This window comes from Xiphias gladius, chromosome 4, assembly GCF_016859285.1.
Source record: "Xiphias gladius isolate SHS-SW01 ecotype Sanya breed wild chromosome 4, ASM1685928v1, whole genome shotgun sequence".
Classification (NCBI taxonomy): Eukaryota; Metazoa; Chordata; class Actinopteri; order Istiophoriformes; family Xiphiidae; genus Xiphias; species Xiphias gladius.
The window spans coordinates 15,357,251-15,380,024 of NC_053403.1; the positions used below are offsets into that span (position 1 = coordinate 15,357,251).

The 22,774-nt window shown below is 39.7% G+C and overlaps 4 protein-coding genes across 7 annotated transcripts; 1 reads left to right on the forward strand and 3 right to left on the reverse strand.

Moving 5' to 3' along the window:
* Nucleotides 1-1,064: 1,064 nt before the first annotated feature.
* On the reverse strand, nt 1,065-7,984 carry LOC120789342 (E3 ubiquitin-protein ligase rnf146-like). 4 transcript variants are annotated; one of them, XR_005707373.1, is made up of 3 exons: nt 7,829-7,935; nt 4,442-7,254; nt 1,065-3,735 (listed from the first exon to the last, which is right to left on the reverse strand). XR_005707373.1 is itself a non-coding variant. In XM_040126010.1 (2 exons), the coding sequence occupies exon 2, from the start codon at nt 7,251-7,253 to the stop codon at nt 6,177-6,179; it is 1,077 nt and encodes a 358-aa protein (XP_039981944.1). In that variant the 5' UTR covers nt 7,254-7,294; nt 7,829-7,984; the 3' UTR covers nt 1,065-6,176. The 4 variants fall into 4 exon arrangements, 2 of the variants coding, with proteins under 2 accessions (XP_039981944.1, XP_039981943.1); XR_005707374.1 differs by having other exon boundaries at nt 1,065-1,238; nt 3,628-7,254; XM_040126010.1 differs by having other exon boundaries at nt 1,065-7,294; nt 7,829-7,984.
* A 1,236-nt stretch (nt 7,985-9,220) lies between these two features.
* LOC120789337 (R-spondin-3-like) lies at nt 9,221-14,107 on the reverse strand. Its single transcript, XM_040126005.1, has 6 exons — nt 14,098-14,107; nt 13,293-13,370; nt 10,173-10,364; nt 9,798-9,938; nt 9,532-9,678; nt 9,221-9,420 (listed from the first exon to the last, which is right to left on the reverse strand). Exons 1-6 carry the CDS (start codon nt 14,105-14,107, stop codon nt 9,221-9,223), a joined length of 768 nt encoding a protein of 255 aa, XP_039981939.1.
* An 823-nt stretch (nt 14,108-14,930) lies between these two features.
* On the reverse strand, nt 14,931-18,319 carry cenpw (centromere protein W). The gene is made up of 3 exons (XM_040125767.1): nt 18,089-18,319; nt 17,871-17,984; nt 14,931-15,153 (listed from the first exon to the last, which is right to left on the reverse strand). Exons 1-3 carry the CDS (start codon nt 18,173-18,175, stop codon nt 15,127-15,129), a joined length of 228 nt encoding a protein of 75 aa, XP_039981701.1. The 5' UTR covers nt 18,176-18,319; the 3' UTR covers nt 14,931-15,126.
* A 180-nt stretch (nt 18,320-18,499) lies between these two features.
* hddc2 (HD domain containing 2) lies at nt 18,500-22,597 on the forward strand. The gene is made up of 6 exons (XM_040125765.1): nt 18,500-18,621; nt 19,553-19,674; nt 19,894-19,996; nt 20,271-20,339; nt 20,713-20,851; nt 21,408-22,597. The coding sequence occupies exons 1-6, from the start codon at nt 18,547-18,549 to the stop codon at nt 21,566-21,568; spliced, it is 669 nt and encodes a 222-aa protein (XP_039981699.1). The 5' UTR covers nt 18,500-18,546; the 3' UTR covers nt 21,569-22,597.
* The last annotated feature ends 177 nt before the right edge of the window (nt 22,598-22,774 follow it).

Sequence of the window (22,774 nt, forward strand, 5' to 3'; positions counted from 1 at the left end):
ATCACACATTTACACTGCGCTCAGCTGCTAGTTTACAAGGTACACCTGGCTAAAAGTAATGCAGTCTAACGTAACAGCCCTGCGATAAATCCTACCTTCAAGAAAGATATAGTTCTGCAAGTCATTTGCATCACCTCTTTAAAGTGGTCAAAGGACCCTTTTCGACGTTATTTTGCGCTGAGTTTTGTACTCAAATTATGGTCTTTGGCTTATAAAAAATGGTGCTTTTATAAGTATCAATATTCAGATATTGATACAGATTGTTTTTTACAACAGCAGGGAAAAGTGTTTGAGGTATACTTGAATACTACGTTTGAAAAGGGAAGATGAGACCAAAGAAGCCTGCTGGGGAGAGAGTTAGAAGAGAAGATACCACTCTTACGTCTGTATGCCCAATATGAAGCTAGAGGGTGATTAACTTAGCTTAGAATAATGTCTGAAATAGGGGGGAAACATCCAGCTGGGCTCTGTCAAAAGTTTAAAAAACTCTGCCCACCAACACCTCTAAATGTTATAGTCCAGTAGTCTTCTGGTCACCAAGCATAAATCCATGATTTGACTTTGCCTGCAGTTAACAGTACAGAATTACATTTGCGTACCTGTGTTGGGAATACCTTCTTGGCACATATAGGCCCCTTTCATACCCTTAATATTGTAAAGAACAAGGTGCATACATTCATAGCCCCCATTTATTCAAACAGACACAAAATGATTAAACACATCATTTGAATATGGTAATAGTAAAATGACACTGATTTTAATTCACTCACCTTCAAACTCAACGAATGACACATAGTTTGGTGGAAAATGACGTAGCATGAATGAGCCAACCAAAAATCTGGCACTTATCAGCCAAACAGTACTGATGTTACTGCAGAATATTTTTATCCATGCTTAAAACAACACTTTAGCCTTCTACCTCAGTAATAAAGTGGCCACTGAGTGTACTCTTCCTTTTCCATTTTCTGCATCTTATATATCACAGTCTGCATTAAATAGCAGAAACGACAGAATACAAACCAAAAAAAGACTGTTCAATCATATGGTACTTTATTTAAAAATGGAGAATGCGCACAGACATAATCTTTATGATTTTAGAAGTCATCATAGTAATAATGTGACTCATCGCTGTTATAAATGGTTCAGTAGCACCAGGCTTAGTCAGGCATGTCACTTGATAGGCTCTAATGGTGTAAGGTTGATGATGGCTGCAGTGGGAGTGAGGTCATTCCTGGCTCCTGTATATGAATGAGATACCCTGTCTGTGAATCTCAGCGTTATGGTTAGAAATACTGATGACATACTGCACATAAATGTGTAAACACAACATGCACAGCTGCAGAGTACAACCCACATACTCACAGTTTTTGTAACAATATGACAACGGCATTATTACACTTACACAGATACTGTATGAACATGTCAGTCAAGTGAAAACAACTATCAATTAGCATGCACGTTTTTTGTTTTCTTACACAATAAACCTTTCGAGATTTAAAAATAACAGTTTTCTAAGAACACATATACTTAATGGACACCACCAGTTGACCTTCCTTTACAAAAACAAGGTCATAAATAATCCACACAACAACAATGCTCTACTGTGGGCCTCAGGGTGGCGAGAGATGTGGTTATGACGGGACTATTTGTGGAGGGACTGGAGACGGCATGTGTATTTTCTGTAGCATATGGAGTTAGGCCACGAAGGCGTTTGTCCAGGATATGATAGCACGTATGGGGGAGTTAAAGTGCAGCTATGTGTCTGAAAACGTACAGAAGTATTGTCTCCGGCCTGCCGGCCGGCCTGCATGTTCAATGGGCAAAATATGTCTGGCGTTATCACACAGTGGATGCCAAGACCACAAGTAGTCTTGACCTCTTATCATGCACACAAAGAGAAACACATAATGTCATTGTTTCTTTGTCAACATCATTTACTGTACGGTATCTGCTCTCCTTCTGCTGTTGTCCTTCACACTGGCACCACATCTCTCATGTCTCTGTATGTCCTCCACCAAATGCTGCGCCATACATGTTCAATCTAAATACAGTCCCTCTTTCCATGACATATAAATCTGTCTATAAGGTTATCATAGCATGCTAGCGAAGGCCATGCCCTACATAATACATATTGCTGATGTATCTGTATACAGTCCAGCATGCACATGCTGCTGCTGAATTTTGGAGCGGAAAAAAGATCACATATTTTTATGTCCGATGTTTTGCCTGCTCCACAAGAAGGTAGAAAAACAATGTCAACAGCTGGTGGAAAATAGCTTTTAAGTAATTAAACATAATAAAATCATTGGTTCAATGATGGGTCATATCAGGTTGATTGCTAATAAGCAGGCCTTTATCAGCCATAAACAGGTCTGGAGGTTTGTTTTATCTATGTCTTGTGTGTATCACTATTATTGAATTAATTAGATTTTCCTCAGTTGATTGAGAGTTAATGTTAACTTAACAGATTTTTTTTTCCCTCTAATGACCACGTGTTGGTTGGTTGACCACTTTGCTCCAGACTGAAATGTGTCAATAACTATTGGATGGGTTGCCATGAAATTTTGTACAAACATTCATGGCCCTTTCATTCAAGTGTTCGGACAATACCCAGTATGAAGATTTTCCGACGCTGGAGGCTGTGAAACATCCCAGCGTACTTGTCCGTGTGGGTGTCACATACAGCATGTTACCGATTGGCTGATACGCAGTATGGGTCAATTAGGACAAACAAGAGAGGGCCATATAAATTTGTCCATAGCCTCCATATATGTTCCACGAATGTCTGCCCATGTGGGTCTCTAACAGTGGCTACAAGTAACAGATGATCCCCAAGCACAATATTTGTTGGTTACCTTATGGGTTAAACTTAGTTTGCGCAATCGACTATTAAACTTAAGTTGCCATGCAGGCTAGTGTGCACAGTTAAATAAAAAAATCAATTTGGGGCATTTTTCATCTTTTTAAATCAATTAAATTAGTTTGTTGCCCATCAAAACCTATGTGGATGTACAGTACGTGTTAACTAGGATCCCAGCAGTTTTTAAAAAAATTTTTTTTTAGTAAAACTAAATACACCCTCTGTAATGTCGAACTCTTGTTTTGCAAATTTGTTTGATACACCAAAGCCAAAACATAGACTAATGTTATTTTATTGGCTGCTAATCCCCATTTTTCACTTGCTTAAAAAAAAGGAAATCTGTACATATAGTGAACACTGAAATGAATGTTTGATTTCTGAAGAACTGGAAAACATTACATCATAAATATGAACTTAATTGATAGTGTCACCATGGTTTTGTTGAGTGAACCCTGCCATGAGGACAATACATGAATGGAAATATGTCGAAATGATAGTTGTGACATTTGCTGAGGCGGGCCAATTATACCCAAAGTATCCAAAAGCAGAAACACATCTTTTGCCAATCAACATTTGGGCACCCTCGTCATTGAAGTTACACAAGCCAAAGTCTGGCTCATTAAAACCTGTTTCTTATTCAAGTCACAGTCGGACTGCACAATGAGCCTGTGGTTTTCTTCAGCTGCCAAATGCTGTAGCTCAGCTGCATTGGTAGCAGTGGTCTTGTTTTAGGCAACATCTCATCATCACACAAATCTTAGACAAACCTGTACATTCAGAGGCCTATACTTCAGTCGGAACCAGTAGCTGTGTAGCAAGTAGCCACGGCCCCACAGTCCCTCACAGTGGTGTGAGACAAGCACTAAACCACAAGGCTGTAAAGACAACCGACAAAAAATGTTATTGCTAATATTGTAGGAAGATAAACTAGTTTAGATAATTAACTGTTTTCTCTGTAGAGAATTACAAAACTCATTATCTAGTTAGTTAGAACAACTTACTCTATAATAAAAAGGAGAAACTGGCCCCTCAGCCTAAGTTTCTGATGTTTTATATATCTGCCATACCCAAGATCTCTATCAATGTCTATCACCTAACACAATAGTCATAATACAAATAAAGAATGTATCTGCAAGTCTCTCCTACAGTCTTTTAAGACATTTCTTTTTAATTCTCTATCCTGAGTATACAGTAGTAGGATCAATACATAAACAAATCTGGTGGCATACCCAGGATTGTAAATTAGTAGTAAATTATTGTAAAACACAAAATATAATGTTAAGCTTGGGCTTCAAAATTTGGAATTATTTCCTATCAAGTCTCAAAACCATAAACATCCCTTTTTACTTTTAGTTGCTATTACCCCAATACTACAAATTTCAGTATCCTGATCACATTTCTTTGTGTTGAATCATCTAATAATGCAGACAGGAGGAAACCAACATTGTAGGTAATTATCAAAGAAAAAGATTGACATTATGGGATAACGCTTATTCGCTTTCTTGCCAATCTTGACATCTAGCTTCAGCAATAAAGCTTCCTTTAAATTAACAGAAGGGAACAAGTACAGTGTATACTTACACAATATGTTATGATTAGAACCACAACAGCCTGTTTGTTTTGACTTGAGCTCTCGGACTATGTTTAACAGGTGTTCACAATTGCCCAACCTCTCTGTGCAACAGCTCCATCCTATGGACTCTGAAGGTACACTGCATTTAGAATAAAATCCAGACACACATTGCAAACAGATCTATGGATCAGTGCCACCTCTTTTTTCAGTCTTCCCAGAAATCTGTAATATATTCTGCCGTGTAATCCTCAATTAAAAAACAAAAAAACTGAAAAAAAAAGCCAACATGTGATTTTAAATCATACATAAATACTTTAATAACTTGACAAAAATACCACGCAGACTACACCACACAGACAGAGGTTTGTTTTAGGTAATCCAGACAGTAAGACACCAGCTATGAAAAGTTGACAATTAAAATAATAGCAGCTGAAAAAAAACAAAAAAAACAGAGCGTGTGAGGACAGCTTGAGCTTGTCCAAGTTAGTCAATACCAGTGCGTTGATAGGAGCCCTATCAAGAGTATTATGACAAGAAATAGAAAATCCAAATGTGTCTCTCCACATATAGCCTAACACTTTCCAGTGGTTCTGCCAGTAGCTTTTCGGCACTCAACACCGCTCACGACAACACAAACACGTCATTACTAAAACAAGACTTTTCACACTAAAACAAGAGAATACAACGTCTCGCCCCTTCGTAAACTTAAACATACAAACACACACGTGCACACAAACTCCAGTTTAAATACTTAATTAGGTCCTGATTAAAACTTCATTACTTCAAATAACCTAAATCAGCAAAGTAGGAAAAGCAGTTTTAACCATATGTAACTTGTACATATGGTGCTACATTTAAGTTTGATTTTTATATCATCACTCCAAAAGAGGAAAAAAAAAAAAACAAAAAAACAAAAAACCCTCAACCATGAGCTCAAAAGATTAGCGAACAAAGAGGGAGTAGTTAGATTTCAAAGAAGTTGCATTCGGCTGTCACATACTGATGTAAAGGCAGTGACAGGGTAGTTTTTTGACAGCATTGCTCAAGTAGTTGCCACAGTTCATCACAACATTTTTTCTGGGCTGGAAACAAGACTGTTGCTGAGAGCGATGCATGACTACCATTGTCTAATATTGCCGGCAGAAACTAGTTTTTTAAAGTCTTTAACAAAAAGCAAAAAGACATTTTAAAAGGTCTCTTGAAATGGCTTCAATATTGCATCTTTTTTGAAACTTTTAGGTATTTCTGCATGAAACACAATATTGGGTGGAGGACTCTTATCATTTGTAGGATAACAAAGACCGCCATGAGTTTCTCAGGTGTTAAGAAATTAAATGTTAGTAGTGGAAAGAGCTATTTTTTTTGTTTTTGCAAACTAACATTCAAGTACAGCACAGCTGTGACCCATGTCATTGCTGCTACTGCTAGTTACCTTTGTAGAACTGCAGGTTTAAAAAAAAGGGTTGGCTGACAAAACTAAGATTACAATCAACTGGATGGACAGCTTTGAATAACCAGAAAATATTTTGATATAAAAACAGGTAAACTGAATTTTAGAATAATATCTGGCACATGATCAATGGGGGGAAATTCACCCAGTGACAGAATTAACATCACAATAAAAGGATTTTTCATTTCAAGGGACCTTTAAAAGGTGCATACTAGTTTTCAAACTTTTTTTGCTGAACTGATAAGAGTTTAGCATCTGTCATCTGGAAGAGGGATACCACTGTCCAGTTGCAGTCACACTTCTGTTACAGTGCACTGTCCATCAGGACTACGTGAGCGAAGACTGAGTGCAGGGTTGGAGGGCCCACCCCTTGGAGGCATTCTGGCCGGCTGGCTCTCTCTTAGTGGTCTTTGTCTATGTCTTCTCCGCGGCATCAATTCTGCTCTCCCTCTCTCGCTCTCCATTTCCTCCTCACTCTCACTGTTGCCGGATGCATACTCATGCGTCTGGAGCTCATTGGCTCCTTCCACCAGTTCCCCCTCTGGCTGGCTGATTAGGAGCTGAGAGAAAGACTCTTCCAGGGTTGAGGTTGAGGGGGACAAAGGACTGGTGAGATGGCGCCCCAGGAGTGTTGGAGGTCTAACAGCAGGAAGAGACAAAATCCTAAATGATGAAGACTGTGATTGGCCTGCAGTGTCCGATCCATCAGCTGAGCTGACGCGTTCTGTTGCAGCTGGGTTGACAACTGGTAAAGCAGGGCTGGGGGCAGGTTCAGGGTCTAACCTCAGTCCCGCCACTCCCTTCTTAGGGATATCTACAGCATCTCGCTTTATCTTGCGCCTGCGGCCAAGCTCATTCCGACGATACTGCACCAAGTTCTCCAGGTCAGCCACATAAAGAAACCCTGCAATGAGCATCTCTGTGCTCTTCCTGCCCTTGGAGAAGGCCTCCTCCAGCTCACGGCTGGTCCTCTCATCGTACTGCCACCAGCCATTGCGCCCCTCATAATACCATGCATAGTCTCCATGGGAACCACCCCCTGTCCCGCCACTTCGGTTCACCCCTGTAGCCGCTGCCTTCAGTTCTTCAGGTGAGAGGAGAACTGGCCGCTCGAGGAAGTCCTCTGGGACTTCCTGTCGGCAGAGAGCACAACGCTTGCTGTGCCAGGAGGCACCTTTCACACACAGGAAACAGAAGACATGGCAGCATGGGAGACGTACGGGGTGGACGCAGCTCTGCAGGCAGATGGCGCACTCTGGGGTGGTGGTGGAGCTGGAGGGGTCTGTGGCACAGATATCTCCTACTTCCTCTATCAGCTTGGAGGGAGCCAGGGCATTCACTGAACGGTCCACTTCTCCACAGCCTGCCATGCTGCAGAGAAACACAGCCCTGTGTTTGACAACCAGTCTGGCTGGCAACACACGTGTGCCGTATTATATAGTTGTGTACTTGCAATAATGAGTGTCTCGGTGACTATAACATGAGAATGCTTTTGGCTTTGTTCCCAGTTGACATGCGCTGCTCTGTTGACAGTCTTGAAAACGCCCCTCGTACTCACATAGCACAAAGTTATCCATTAGCGCTACTGAAATTAATATTGCAAATTACTAGGAGAAATTGGCTAGCGTGCCTGAACTATGGAATAACTTTACTGTTACAAACAGCATAACAAAGGCCCGTCCCTCTGTTCGACAGTGAACGTTACCCAAGCAATTAGGTTACCGCTAAGCTAACGTTAGCTAACTCGCTAATTTGCGAGCTGCACTAGCTGTTATTTTAATAGTCTGTATTATAACACTGTAGCTAATAGACGTCACCGTCACAGGTTTAGCATTCACCTAACGTTAGGCTAAGGGTAACTTGACACCTACTATAGCATATATAGCTAGCCTGTTATCTGTCAGTGCGATTCCTGGCAGTTTGACTTCTCTGTTAATATACTCACCTGGGCATAGGGCACCCCTAGAAGCGTTCTTTGCAGAAGTGCAGACGGAGGTATTTATATAGCCGCATTTATATTTAGTTACAAAGTTATGTACGCCAAGTAATGACTGCGCTGCTGGAGCACAGCTCTGGCCAAGCCCAACTGACTTCAGCGCGCCTGGATCGGCCTCACATCGTTTCCAGGACCAATGTCTATGTTCTGTAGATCTAGTAAATATACGAGTCATGACAAGAGCTTAGTGAACCGATTAGATAGGAGAAGCGAGTTTCACTAGTTTACCAAAAGGACAGCGTTTCGGACTGAAGCCGAGCCTCCTTTTCCTCACAGTGTATAGTTTTGTTTTGCTATATATTATAAACTGGATAAAAGTCTGTGGATTATATCACTTGATTCTTCATTCTTTCTTGCCTAGTGTCGTGTATTTCACTCCTTTCTTTGCAAAATGCCCAGACTGTGGACCTCTAAAATATCAATACGTACTAATTATTATTGATAATATCATCGCATGTTTATACAATTTCTACCTAGATTCTTGTTTTGTTATTTGATAATTATACATACACCCATATTTCTTGTATTACTGAATTGAATGTTTAATTCTATTCAAATTATTAGCTTATTTTCAGAGGTATAGACCTCTAGGTCTGTTTTACAGGGAAGCATTGATATTACATAGGAATTAAGATACACTGCGACATTTTTTGTACTATATACTTTTAGTTTATGGGCTGTAGGGCTGATTTACTAAAAACATTAACAATGGCTCTGTTCTATTCTCTGCTCTGTGCTGTGAGTCAGCATGCACTGTACCAGGGCCCTGAAACCAAATCAGCTAAATGGAATTCAGCTATTAATCATTGTATCATTTCCCCCTGTGCTTTCCTTTCTGTAAAATGCCAAAATGTTTTCCATGGAAAACAAATATTGGCCTGCACTTGAGAATCGTTTGATTTACAGTAAATAGCTGTTTGTTTTGTCCATTTTTTTTCATGAAGAGCTAAGGACCAAACAATATTTTCTTAATAAATTTTATTGCCAGCAAGAAAACGGTGTGCAGGCGTTCTCAAAAAAGTTGCAATAACACAAACCGAACCACAGTCGAGTAAGGCAATCGGGATGTAAAACAAATAAGCAAGTTTGCCACGTCTGGCCACCAGTGATACCAATTTAGCACATGATTGCTAATCATATGAAATTCAGCCAAAGTAAAGTAGCAAAATTGTTGCATTTTTAGGTACATAGGAATTGTATCAAAGATCACTATATCCATCCATCCATCCCTTTATTATGTTAAACTGCCATTTTTACTTAAATTTCTACATTTTATTACCAGCCAATTTGAAATGTGCAATAACAATTTAAAAATCTCCACAATGGCAGCAAGGTTTCAACTCATGACAACTTCCTTGGACTCTGTCTCTTTTTGAGGACACACTTCCTGATCTCTGAGACATGTGGGCAGGGGTCACCGAAGAGACTCGGGGCCCTCAGAATTTGTCGGGTGCGCGTCTCCTTGCCCCTGCTGTAGGGCCGCATGCTCCTTTTCTGCATACATGGACCCCACTCTGTCCATTCCCCAACTTCACAGTTCACTAGAGGAGACAGTAGACGATGAATGAGACACTCTTTGGGTGGGAGGGGATAAAAAAATGTAAGATAGCAGAAATGAATGGTGGACGTTAGAGATAGGGAATCTCCCTCACCTTGGGGGATGCACTGCATGACCTGTACATCAGGCTCAGATCCACTTGGGCAGGTAAGGTGGCACTGCCCATGGAGAAAGTATAGATCCGCTCTACACCTCAGACACACGTTCCTCCTCACACACACTTCACAGCCTATAGGGCACTCTGAGACAGAGGGATACAAACATCTTACAATGTGCTGTAGTTTCCTGACAATATGGAAAATGCACACCACATGCCTTACAATACTACATGAATAACACGCAGTAGAGACGGTGTCTCACCTGTGCATTCTCGCAGTGCCGTGTTTGCCGTCAGCCCATTTGGACAGCTATTTTCACATTTACCGCGGAACAGAAAGTGGGCCGCATGACAACGAGTGCAGAAATTTTCACTGAAGCAGAAAGCGCACTCCTCTTTGCACCCTGCAATGGGAGGGAGCCTTGGTCAGCGCAGATTGACCACAATACCAGGAAACAAAATAATGTTGCTCTTTGCTTCCTTTCCTTAGCATTAGTTCTTCATGTAAATACAATGGCAAACTAATCATCAATAAAGCCATCTGCCATTGTAATCCCAAATGTTGGTTCGATAAAATCAGACAAACTTGATCCAGTCTTGTCTCACTCAAGCTTTTCTATGTGTTCATTGGTACCTACTAGTACAGGTGTTGATGTGTGGCGAGCGCATGCCATAGTGGCCCCGGGGACAGGAGGACAGACAGGTGCCCCTCTGCCTTATCCCATCCAGCTCCAGGTGGAAGAAGAGGCGAGGTTTACAGGACAGACAGCCATTCAGGGCCGAGCATGATGCACAACCTGCTGGACAGAGTCTGCTCACTGAAGAGCTACCTGTTATGGGTTAAAGGCAAATTAGGACATGAAATGTCTGTGTCAGTGTGTGTGTGTGCAATTGGACGGGGAGCCTGACCACAATATCACTGAGTGAGATTTATATTCTTCCTAAGCGCATGCAAGTGAAATACTCTGTGATCAATTTACAGTATGAAATTCTACAGACAACTTCGTTTTATGAGAACAGGGCCAACAGACAAAGCCAAGCTTTGAAATTTGTAATGCGCAAGTGGGTAAAACCATGGAAATTAATGAGCACATTGTTCCCTGGAAGCGGAAAGAACACACTTATTGTCTCCACATGTGGCGTCTGTTTACTATCTTATCCAAGAAAAATGGGTAAAGATAACGTTCATTTCATAGGAGCCATATCAAAGAGTAGTGTTGGAGAAGTGGAGATGACAATTTATGCTTGAATACTTACGCCTGTTTTGCAGAATCTTTGTTTGGTCTAGGCCTTTTGTTAGATTCATGAATTGCAGAATCCAAATTAATGATTGTATCCGCATTTTCCTTCACCTTCAGCACGGCATCAATCCAGTCAGAAAAGACACCTCGCATCACATCTCCAATCCCATGATGTACATAAAAAAAAAAAAAAAAAAACAGACACAAAAAAAAACAAAACAAAAAAACAAAAAAAACCCCAAAACAAAGGTGTGAATTTCTACACAGAATTAATTCAAATGGACCCATGCAGACACTACAGTGTGGGTAAGACAGCAGTGTGATGCGGAAATGTTTTCTTGAGGAAAAAATCCCATGTGCATTCCATGAGATCACTCAAGCCAGCAGAATGCCATGAAGAATGCAAACAGAAGAGAAACCATCATATGACAGTCGCAGCCCAGAGCTAATATAAAGTTTGGATATGCTGCTGTGAGCTTGTCTCTGTTTCTCACACTCACTCCCTCCCTCCTCTCCAGTGTTACCCTTCTTTTTCGACCCTCCTCCTGATCTATTATCACATGAACATTGTCTCTTGCTCCTAACCAGCACAAAGAATGTGACAGATGATACTGTATTTTCTGCATATGATATAACATACTGGAAACCATGCACTCTTTATTTATTAGTTAGCCAATCTTGCAATTCTGCGTCCTTTATTAATTTCCCTCACAAAAATGTTAATTCACTTGGATGTTTGACCTTCACCTCTGCAGAATTTAACGAGAGAAAGCCGTTCTCGTATTCATCTGACGAAGGGGGCAAAGCTTCTCTGTGCTCACCTTAAATCAGAGTTTAACACGTGAACGCACGAGCCGGACTTTGTGACATCACAACCGGAAACCAATCACGGTCCAGTATGCAACTTACACAAGTGTGATGTGGAAACTTGTAGAATCCACCACAAATAGATTGAGAATTGACTTTTTATGTGAGGTTGGAGACATTTTGTGTCCAGTAGTTAGACTTTTGAAACAACAAATATTTGCATGTTGATAGATTCTGCATTTTCAATGAGGGAGGAGTAGATATAATTTTAAGAATTTTTAACAAGGTAATGGAATTTTTTTTTTTGGTGGAAGAAAAATATTAGACTCAAATTATTATTCAAAGCAAAGTATCTTTTAGATGTGTTAAAACATGTCTGGAGGATGGTCTCTCATTTTTAGAGTCCTTTTAACAGCATAATAATATTGACTGTAATTCAGAATTCTCAAAAAGAAATGCATAGCTATTTTGGTAAAAAAAACAACAACAACCATTCGATCATTTAATCATTGTTTGCTAAAACTTCATTGTTTTGTCAACTATACTGCTTTTCAAATTATGCATTTTTGTGCCTTCCACTAAAATACACAATGTGCCAAAGCATTAGCATGCAAGCCTTGAAGAAGTAAACCTGCTCCCTTCTGGCACGATAACAGGGGGTTCATTGTGCATGTTTAGAGGTGAGTGTAGCACATTAACTGCACAAACCTCTCCAACCCTGTCATGTCACATCTTTAAATAACTGCCAAATGTAATGGCACAGAGGGTGAGTGTTGGACTAAAAACCAAATATCTCTTTTTGTTCAGTTTAAACTAAAATGGCAGGACATCATAACATCGATACCAACTTTTCAAATTCTCTTCCCATGGGATGGATGAAGTAACAATGATGGAACAGCTTTTTTATATTCTATATTATATATATATATTCTATATTATATATATATATTATATATATATATATATATATATATATATATATATATATATATATATATATATATATATATATATATATATATATATATATATATATATATATAAATAAAAACATCCGCTGCAGAAAAACTGCACTTCCCATGTACCCACCGTTATTAAATTTAGTTTGACTTAAGCCACGATCGGGCACTGCGTGTTTTCAATTAAGACATGAGTTCAGGAAATGAAAACCAAAAATACAGGGTGATTTTAGCCCCTCTGAATGAGAAAACAAAACTAGAGAAAAGGAGGTGTCAGAAAGGATCGGTGATTCCCACAAAACCACTGGAAAATGATGAAAGCTTCAGCCCTCCAGAGGATTTGTTGTTTGGCATCCCGGTATGTATTATCGCCTGTTTTGGGAAATCTGTGGTTCTTTATTCACTTCTCCAAAACAGATTTGAATTATACAGTGTTCCCCTACATGCAAAAGCATTTTCCTGGAATTGGTTTTCTATGCAATTCATGAATCTGTGCTTTGGTCCGAATCTTTTCAGAGCCTGTCAGTTCTTATAGCATCAAAAATACCCTAATTTGTTAAAAGGCCAAATTTAGTGATATGCCTTGTGCTTATTTCTAAATGACTTCTCATATTAGACTGATATGATGCTATTTCTGCAGAAAGAAATGGACAGTAACAGGGACACACTTGAAACCTGTGAAACCATGTGCTCCCAATTAAGAAAGGCACGGCAAGTTATCATAACAACATCTCTGCCAAAATGGACTGACCTGCTTTCTTACTGCTTGGCTTATCTGGAAAAATGTCAAAATGAGGAATCAGCAGGAGCTTTGCAGTGGGATTTGACACTGGAGGTGATTTATCAGAGAGAGAAAGAGCTAAAAGACACACTGCCACACAGAGGGGCTGGACAGGGCTACGCTGGCTGGCTTAAATTGTCAACAGGTGCTCAGACACGAACCCGAATCCAACCACCCACCCACACATACACACACACACACACACACACAGTGAGGCTAGGCTACCTCTTTATTTTGATAAAGGAAGAGGGGTATGTTTCTTGAATCCTTCGAGAACAAGAGCAAACCTAGAAAGAAGGACGATAAAGTAACACCTCAGAGGAGCCTCTGAAGGGGCAGCTGCTACAGAACAGTATCATCCATCAGTCTACATGTAATAGATTTATGGATTAGATTGTGCCGGTAAAGTACATATCTTCAACAGGCGAGTGCGAAGAAGTTTAACACCCCCTTTAGATTTGAAAATATATGCAGATGTATTATCAAATGTTGGAGGGCTCTGTGATAACAACATGTGAATCAAGCAGAGAATAGCTGTGACACGGGGTGTCCACAAACCCGGTAACATCCCCTCAAACTGACAGGGCTGACAGGGAACATAAATATAACAAGGTCTCGCTGGGGTGCCAGATCGGATTCTCGAAGAAAATAACCATTGGGGGCCGTGGAATGTCTGAGCTGCCAAAAAGAAAGAGGGAAAACTAAAATGATAAAGACGGAGTACACCAAGTGAATAATAAAGTCAGTGGCCAATGTAAAGCATATGGACATGTACTTGTAATCATGTTAACCCATCATTAACCCGTCTAAAATTCAAATCCAAGCACTAAAGTTAAACCTTTCACATTTTTGTATTAAAGCACTTGATATGCTGTTTTTATACTTGCCAAGACTCTATAAAGATAAATCCTGAACTTGCACTGGAACAGATCAATAAATGTGAGTCCACTACAAACCGGCAACATCCTTGAGATCACCACCTGCTATCAAGGTTCTGGTGAAACAGAAGATGCACTGTCAGGTTAATAAAATACTGCACGATTGAGCAAAATTAACAATCTAATGTTGACCTTTTCAGCACTCACACACATAAAAAAAAGTCAAAAGTCTCACCGTCAAGAACCCTGTGGTGATAGGGAATGACCAGGATAGCATCTCAGCACGCAGATAATCTATAAAGTGTGAAGGAGGGAGGAATTTACAAGGAGGCTGAGCCCACGCTCAGCGAAGAGGCTGCGAAGACTGAGCATTAGATGGATTAGATGACGGAGAGCGCGAGACAGGAGGTGAAGAGATCTGAAAGTACTAATGTACGCTGAACCATCCGCAACTTGGAGTTCAACGCTTAATAGACTCAACATCTTTAAAAAATTAGTCTGCTTTAGGTCTTCCAAGTGATTCTGATAAAATTATTTTGCTACTGCTTTTGAGTATTGCTGGTATTGTCCATAGTTGGATCCACACTGTTTTTTCTAATAGCTTTCTAATGTGAAGATTGACCTGATGGTGGCAGCATTCATGAATATGTTAAGATGAGAAAGCTATTATTTGCAGCTGTAAGTTGCGGCTCTGAGACGTGTAAAATATGACGCATTATAAGATTCGTTATAAGATTCACAGGAATTTAATAAAGAACAAGAAAACTCTGATGAAAGGAAAAGAGATACAGGAAATTTGCTTGCACAAGGAATAGAACAAAAAAATGTCAGAATAAAATAAAATATATATCATAAAAAAGCAAATCTATTGCTGCTATCATTCACAATGATGTTCATTAAAATTACAATGATGCAGTTCACCGTCTTCATCCTCTTGCTTTTTTCAGGACTTTCTATAAAGACAGGAAAAAAACCTTTGTAAATCTACTTCATGTTCAAAATGTTCATGAGATGAAATATGATCTTTTTTTTACTAAGCACAATTTCTTCATCTCAATCAAAAACTGTCAATACCAATAACATATCATATAAATACTAGTATTTAAAAATGTGGTAAATGTGTATGTTTGAGTCTTTTAATGTTTACTTGTATTTTATTATATTTTGACAAGTGCACACAATGTAAAATCATTTTGTTTTGAAATATAAATAACAAACGGGTGTAAGTGAATTGACGAAATGTTCGACTTTTATGTTAATTGAACAGGGGGAAGAGATCCTGATGATATCTAGTAAGTACCTCTAGCAGACAACTAACAGTTCCCGATCCAGTTAATTCTTAACACTTAACACAAAAAACAGTAAAATAATGCATTAACCATTTAGGAATTACAGCCATTTTTATACAGAGTCCGTCATTTTCAGAGTCTCAAAAGTAATTGGTCAAACCAACACGGTTATAAATATTCTATAAGGATTATATTTAATACTTGGATGAAAATCCTTTCCAGTCAATAGCTGCCTGAGGTCTGGACCCCATGGACATCACCAAATGCTGAGTTTCCAACCTTGAGGTGCTTTGCCAGGGTGCAGCTGCCTTCAGTTGCTGCTTGTTTATGGGTCTTTCTGCCTTCAGTTTTGTCTTCACTAAGTGAAAACCATGCTCAATCGGGTTGAGGTCAGGTGACTGACTTGGCCATTGAGGAATATTCAATTTCTTTGCCTTGATAAGCTCTCGGGTTGCTTTTGTAGTATGTTTTGGGTCATTATCATCTGTACCGTGAAGCACCTACCTATCACTTTTGCAGCATTTCGCTTAATCTGAGCAGATAGTACAGCCCTGTACACTTCAGTATTCATCCGGCTACGTCTATCAGCAGTCACATGATCAATAAACACCAGTGACCCAGTTCCATTGGCAGCCATACTTGCCCATGTCATAACACTGTCTCCATGTTGGACAGATGATGTGGTATGCTTTTAATCATGAGCTGTTCTTTTCATTCTCCATACTCTTCTTTTCCAATCATTTTGGTTCAAGTTAATCTTGGTTTCACAAAAGAATCTTGTTCCAGAACTAGGCAGGCTTTTTGAATGTTTCCTGGCAAAGTCTAATTTGAACTATCTGTGCTTAAGTGTTACCAGTGGTTTGCACCTTGTGGTAAACCCTCTGTATTTACATTCGTGAAGGCGTCTCTAGATTGCAGACTTTGACAATGATACACCTTCCTCCTCGAGTTTTCTTGACCTGGCTAGATGTTGTGAAAAGTTTTTCTTCAACAAGGAAAGAATTCTGTCATCATCCTCTTTAGTTGTCTTCCGTGGTCTTCCAGGCCTTTTGGTGGTGCTGAGCTTGCAAGTGCATTCTCTCTTTTTAAGAATGTACCAAATTGTGGATTTGGCCGCTTCTAACGTTTCTGTTATCTGTCCGATAGGTTTGTTTTGTTTTTTCAGCTTAATGATAGCCTCCTTCATTTGTATCGACACCTCTTTGGACCGTATAGTGAGAGTTCCCATGAACAGCTACCAAAAGCAAATTCAACACTTGGAATCATCTCCAGACCTTTTAGCTGCTTAATTTGTCATGCAATAACGAGGGAACAGGCCACACCTGGCCATGAAACTGACGTGACTGTCAGTCAACTGTCCAATTACTTTTGATCCTCTTAAAATGAGGGTCTATGTATAAAAATAGTTCTAATTCCTAAACCATTAATGTGATATTTTTGTTAAACCCTTTGAATTAAAGCTGAAAGTCTACACTTCAATCAAATTTTGATGGCTTCACTTCAAATCCATTGTGGAGGAGTACAAAGGCAAAATTACAAAAACTGTGTCACTGTCCAGATACTTATGGACCTAACTTTACAATATGTAGGCTGCTACTGGCACCTGCCAATAGTCTTCAAGATGTTAGCCATTCCCAGAAAAAAAGCATCACACACCTCTCATTTTTCTTGTTCACTTGTATGCCGACCTTGTCAATAAAAATCCAAACATATACAGTACTAAAAAACTTGAGACTAGTATTGTGTATTTGTTAGTTGTAATGCTGTGGGATAGGCCCATCAGACAATCTTCTGGACTGAAACAACCACTGTAAAATGCACCTCAGGGTTGATCAGAGGCGGAGTTGAAAAGATTAGTCGATTGATCAATTAGTCCTTCGACAGAAAGTTACAGCAACTGTTTTGATAACTGATAGATCATTTAAGTCCTTTTTTAAAGCAAAAAATGCACAATTTCATTATTGTTTGCCTCTAAAATATGACTATTGCCCTAGTCCTATCTGATAGTTAACTGAATCTCAAGGTTTTGGACAGTTGGAGGGGCAAAATAAGCATCTGAAGAGACCACCTAAAGTCAACGGTGAAAGGCATTTTTATAGACCAAACGACTGACTGGGTAAGTATTTTTCAGAGTAAATGACAATGATAATAATCGTTAGCTGCAGCTCTCGTCAGATATATTTTTAAACGTGTAATATAAAAGGAATTCAAATTGCAGCGTGTGTATCAGTAATTTACGGTTCTGTTAACATATACGTGTGGTCATTTTAAGACCATATCGTAGACCCGTTTAACGTTAGGTGACATTTTAGAATAATGTTAATACAAATAAAACGTCGTAAAAAAGTAAAACCCACGATTTGTGCCGTCTTTGAACTAACCTTGGAGACTGCTCTCACATGCTGAGCTCTGATCGTTGCAGATTTCTCTTCAAAAGCTTTGGCCTTCGCCTCCTCTGCCAGACTGCTCAGAAACAACAATGTCAGCAGTTCAATCTGAGGAAACAGGGAGAAATTTGGTTGTTATTAAAGTTAGCCTGCTTAGCTAAATTAGCCAAAAAACAAAGCGACCAGTCAGAATTCATATCCTTGGCTCCTACCATCGCTTCAGACGCCGGCCTCACATTTATGTTATTCTTCGCTTTCGTTTTAATAGTATATTTCAGTTTTGCTGCCTTGTTCAGCATTTTTTCAAATGTTCAGTGAAACAAAAGTTCACACCAACAAAAAGTTTGTTTACGTTTTCCAATCTCCCGCTTCTCTTACTTCCGGTACAAGTGCTTCTTCTTCGTGGCTTTCCTTGCCAATTACATCATCGCTTGTTTCATTACCGCCATCTACATTTTTCTTATTTCTATACTTCTAGTGAATAATTTAAAATGTCGCGTCCACAGCGAGGACAAAATAATGTCAAGTGAAATATTCTCTCGATGTGCACATAAAAAACGAAAACAATAAAAACCCAAAAAGCAAATCCACTTACCGGGATTTAAGTATACCATCTCTTAATGCTGCCACCTTGCGGTCGCGCTGGCTACTACATTAGCAACGGACAGTAATGGCGGCCACGTTGCAGACAGCACCCGGCGTGAGCAATATGCTGCAGTTTATGAAATTTATCGGACAACTCAAAGTAAGACTTCTCCCCAAACTCAGGCTGATTTTCTTGTGATTTTGTCCCTGTCCAACAATGGACGACAAATTAAGTGAAGCTCGATTTCTCTGGATCTGAGACTGGTTGATTTGAGTCTTAGTCTGTAGCTTGTCCTTTCAAACTGTTTTGCTGGTGCTGGATTGTGTTGATACAGTAAGCTCATCATTCTCTCTCTGCAAACACACTTTATACCTCTATTTATAACAGCTTGACAGCGAGAAAAAGCACCTTGTTATTGTACTTTGGACCATTTGGCCTGGCTGCTGTAAACTGAGGGATTAATTTACATGTGATTAAACAATACGACTGTTTTACAAGGTCCTTGTGGGCTCAAAGAAATGCTGCCTGGACTAAAATAATTTATCATTATCTTGGATTATGATTACTGATTAAGATCCAGATGACAATACCCAATTCTAGCTCTGTGTAGTGATAGTGATGAATAAATTATTAATAATTTACTATACAAATCGTTTTGTTAAAATGGGAGTAAGATTAATTCACAATGTTGATTTTAATTTCACATTTTTTCCTGGCAATGGCAGTTTTCCCCCTAGAGCTGTTCCCAACAAATATTTTCATTATTGATCAATTGTGATTAATTAGCTGATTAACCGCTTGCGGTACAATATGTAATCCATCTCAAGTTTCCTGAGTCTTTTCAGAGGTCGTTTTGTTCGACCAACAGTGCAAAACCTGAAGAAAGTCAGTTTACAATCATAAAAAACTAAGAAAACCAGAAAACAACAAAATGTTTCAATGATTTTGTGCAGTGAGGTCAGTGTGTACACGCGCAGACTCACTGAGCTGGTGAGAAAAGTCATGAGAAATAGATTTTAGGACAGATTTTTCCTCTCCGTCCTCTGTGCCGCTGATGTCTTGTGTGTGTTGTGGGCGATGTTTCCTGTAGAGGGTCCCAAGGACCGGCTGGGTGTACAGGAATGTGAAGAAGCCAGAGAGCGTATCAGACCACATGTACCGCATGGCCCTGATGTCTCTGACCATCACTGACCCCACAGTGGACAAGGACAGGTGGGTCATACACACAACGCATATCAGTTGATTCACCTTAGGCTGGAAAACACCATAATCTCATGTGCAGATTAAAGCACTGAACATTTACACTTTATCTGATTAAAGTTTGTAAAATTGTAAACTTTTGAGGAAGGAGTTGTTCACCACGAAATGAAAAATCATTTATCTACTGACATTGTCTACTGTTACCTTGTCTGCGCATCTGGCTGTCTTTAGGTGTATAAAGCTGTCTCTGGTTCATGACATGGCAGAGTGCATTGTGGGAGATATCGCTCCGTCGGACAACGTCAGTAAAGCAGAGAAACACAGGCGAGAGGAGGCAAGAGACCAGAAGCACTCGCATTACATCTACACACAACAGAGTCTGTTAAGGTCACTTGACTTGTTAGATCCAACGGTGTCTGTATCACTGCTGATGCGTTCTGGGTTATGTTTCTGTTTGCTGAATGAAACCCCAAAACCCGGTCAGGTGTAACCACGTGGCATTTTTAAGTGAGCGATGATAGAGAAAAATAAAAGTCAGGAAGGTGGTTTATACAAAAGAAGTCTTTGCTGTGTTGGGCTTTTCCAATACCTCCTCACCTCTCTTTTAGGAAGCGATGAGACATCTAACGGGTCTTCTGCCAGAGGGGCTCAAACAGGAGATTTACGGACTGTGGGAGGTAAATAATGAAACTAATCTAATAGCAGGCTCAGCAGAGCTGACTGTGCTTCTTAATCACGTGTACCATGTAAATCGAGTGCACTTATATAGTTTTATTCACCACTCAAAGTGCTTTACACTGCATGCCACATTCACCCTCTCACACACACATTCTTACAGCGCTTTTCTATACATAGACACACACTCACAAACCCGTGATAACTCGGGGGCAATTTTGGTGTTCAGTATCTTGGCCAAAGACACTTTTACATGTGGAGGAGCCGGGGATCGAACCAACAACCCTCTGGGTCGTGGACGACCCGCTCTACCTCCTGATCCAAGGCCACTTTCATAGAATGCGTTTGTGTGACACAGACTTGTCTTATGTGCAGGAATATGAAACCCAGAGCAGTCCAGAGGCCAGGTTGGTGAAACAGTTTGACCTCCTGGAGATGATCCTGCAGGCTCACGAGTACGAAGAGTTAGAGGCAACGCCTGGAAGACTTCAGGAGTTCTTTGACTCCACCAACGGTAAGTCTCTCACGCCTGTCTCGCTTTTGCTCTCGTAATCAGCCACCGTCGTCTTCTTCGTTTCACATCCGTTGCTCTCTTCTTCACTGGACCCCAAGTTACTCACATTTGGGTTCGGGCCTTGGGGATAGCCTGTGTGCAGAGAAGATGATTCAGAACTGTGCTGTAAACATCGGAAATAAACACTTGTAGTATTCATTCAATGTAAACATATTCAATTAAGGAGTTTTCTTATTACATTTTTTTTAAAGTATCGAAGGAGTTATTTGATTGATAAAACAGTCAATAATCCATGGTTGTAGGTCTTTCAAAATAAAAAGCCCTTTGACCTTTGTTTGCTGTTTCCAAATAATATACTTTGATTTAACGGGTTGTCAGGCCTCAAGTCATTAAAAAAACTTAATTTTGACATGTTGTCATGACTTTTTATTCGTTGTGTGTGTTGGTCCGAGTAAAAGGGCACGTGAATATTTATAGATCTCAGATTTTGAAGCAGGTTGCCTGTACATGCATTTTTTAAAATCATTTTCTTTTTTTAAAATTTTTTTGTTCTCAGGTCGTTTCCACCACCCAGATGTGCTGCAGCTTGTCAGCTCTTTGACTGAAGAGAGGGGGCGTCGCGTGACTAAAACTGATGACACAAAGAATTCTGGGGACTCGCAGACCGCCGGTTCAGCATCTGCACAGCCACACATGACACACACACACACCTCCTGACTGTAACACACACACACATACACAACAAGCACCTCCTTAGTGGAGGGACAGAGGTACTGGACTGGAACGCAAAATGTGGGAATCACGACTGCGTCACATGACCAGATCCGCGCCTGGATGTGGAAAACTGTATTTGGGGAATTTTGATTGTCATCTACACATCTTTTCTATTTTACCTCAATGCGTCTGTCTAGTGTCTGTGCTTGGTTCAGCTGTACTGGAGGACTTTGAGATGGAGCACAGTCTTGCAGAGTTTAATCCGTGTGCTCCTGGACAGTACAGTATCAGTATCTATCACTATGTATGATAAATACCTTCCGACACTTACTAATGCAAAAACTGCCAGATGATATATCAATGCAATATGGTTAAAGGTTTCCGTAAATGGGTTGGAAATCCAATAAAACCGATAACGTTCTGACATTCTCACATTGGCTATACATTTACTGCCAATGTAGAGAGAAATTACATAACTTTGCCAAAATTTTCTTTACATCAAATATCGTAATAGCACGTTTCAAAGCCATTGACAGAAACATTTTGTTTTACATTTTGACATGTTATTATAGATATATTATCTGGCAGATATTACATAGAAGGGTTATCCATAAAAAAATAACAATGATGCTGCTCCATCAGACTGTACTGCTGCAGCATTCCACCTCCAAAACAGTGTCAATGCATTTTGTCATGCAGTCTCATTGTACAGTATACAGCGTATGTTAGAAATGTATATTTGAGAGGCGCTAAAACACTGTACTCAGGAAGTCACAGAACTGCAAATCAGAAAACAGTGAATAGACTTGAAGTCATTTATCATTTTTTTTAAACTGCTATTTTAGTACGTTGAATAGAACCTCAGTTGCACACTATTACATTTGTTACCATCTGTTTGTTTTATCTCAGTTTTTTCAACAAGTTCAGTCACAGTTCTCAGTGTTTATTGTAAAAACAGTCACCTGCCATATGTGTTTTGGTTTAAACAATCTTTAATATTGACACATCAGCCATAAAACCAGTTATTTAAAATGGTCTGTTTAATTAATTAATTGCATGAATACATCTGACTGTTAAACACAATGTTACTGTATTTGAATGTCACAGTTTGTGTGTTTGGGTGCTAGTTTTAGTAAAAGCTTTTGTAAAAAGGTTCAAATATAAATTGTAACTCATTTTCCAATGATGGAACCCGCAACGCCTCATTTA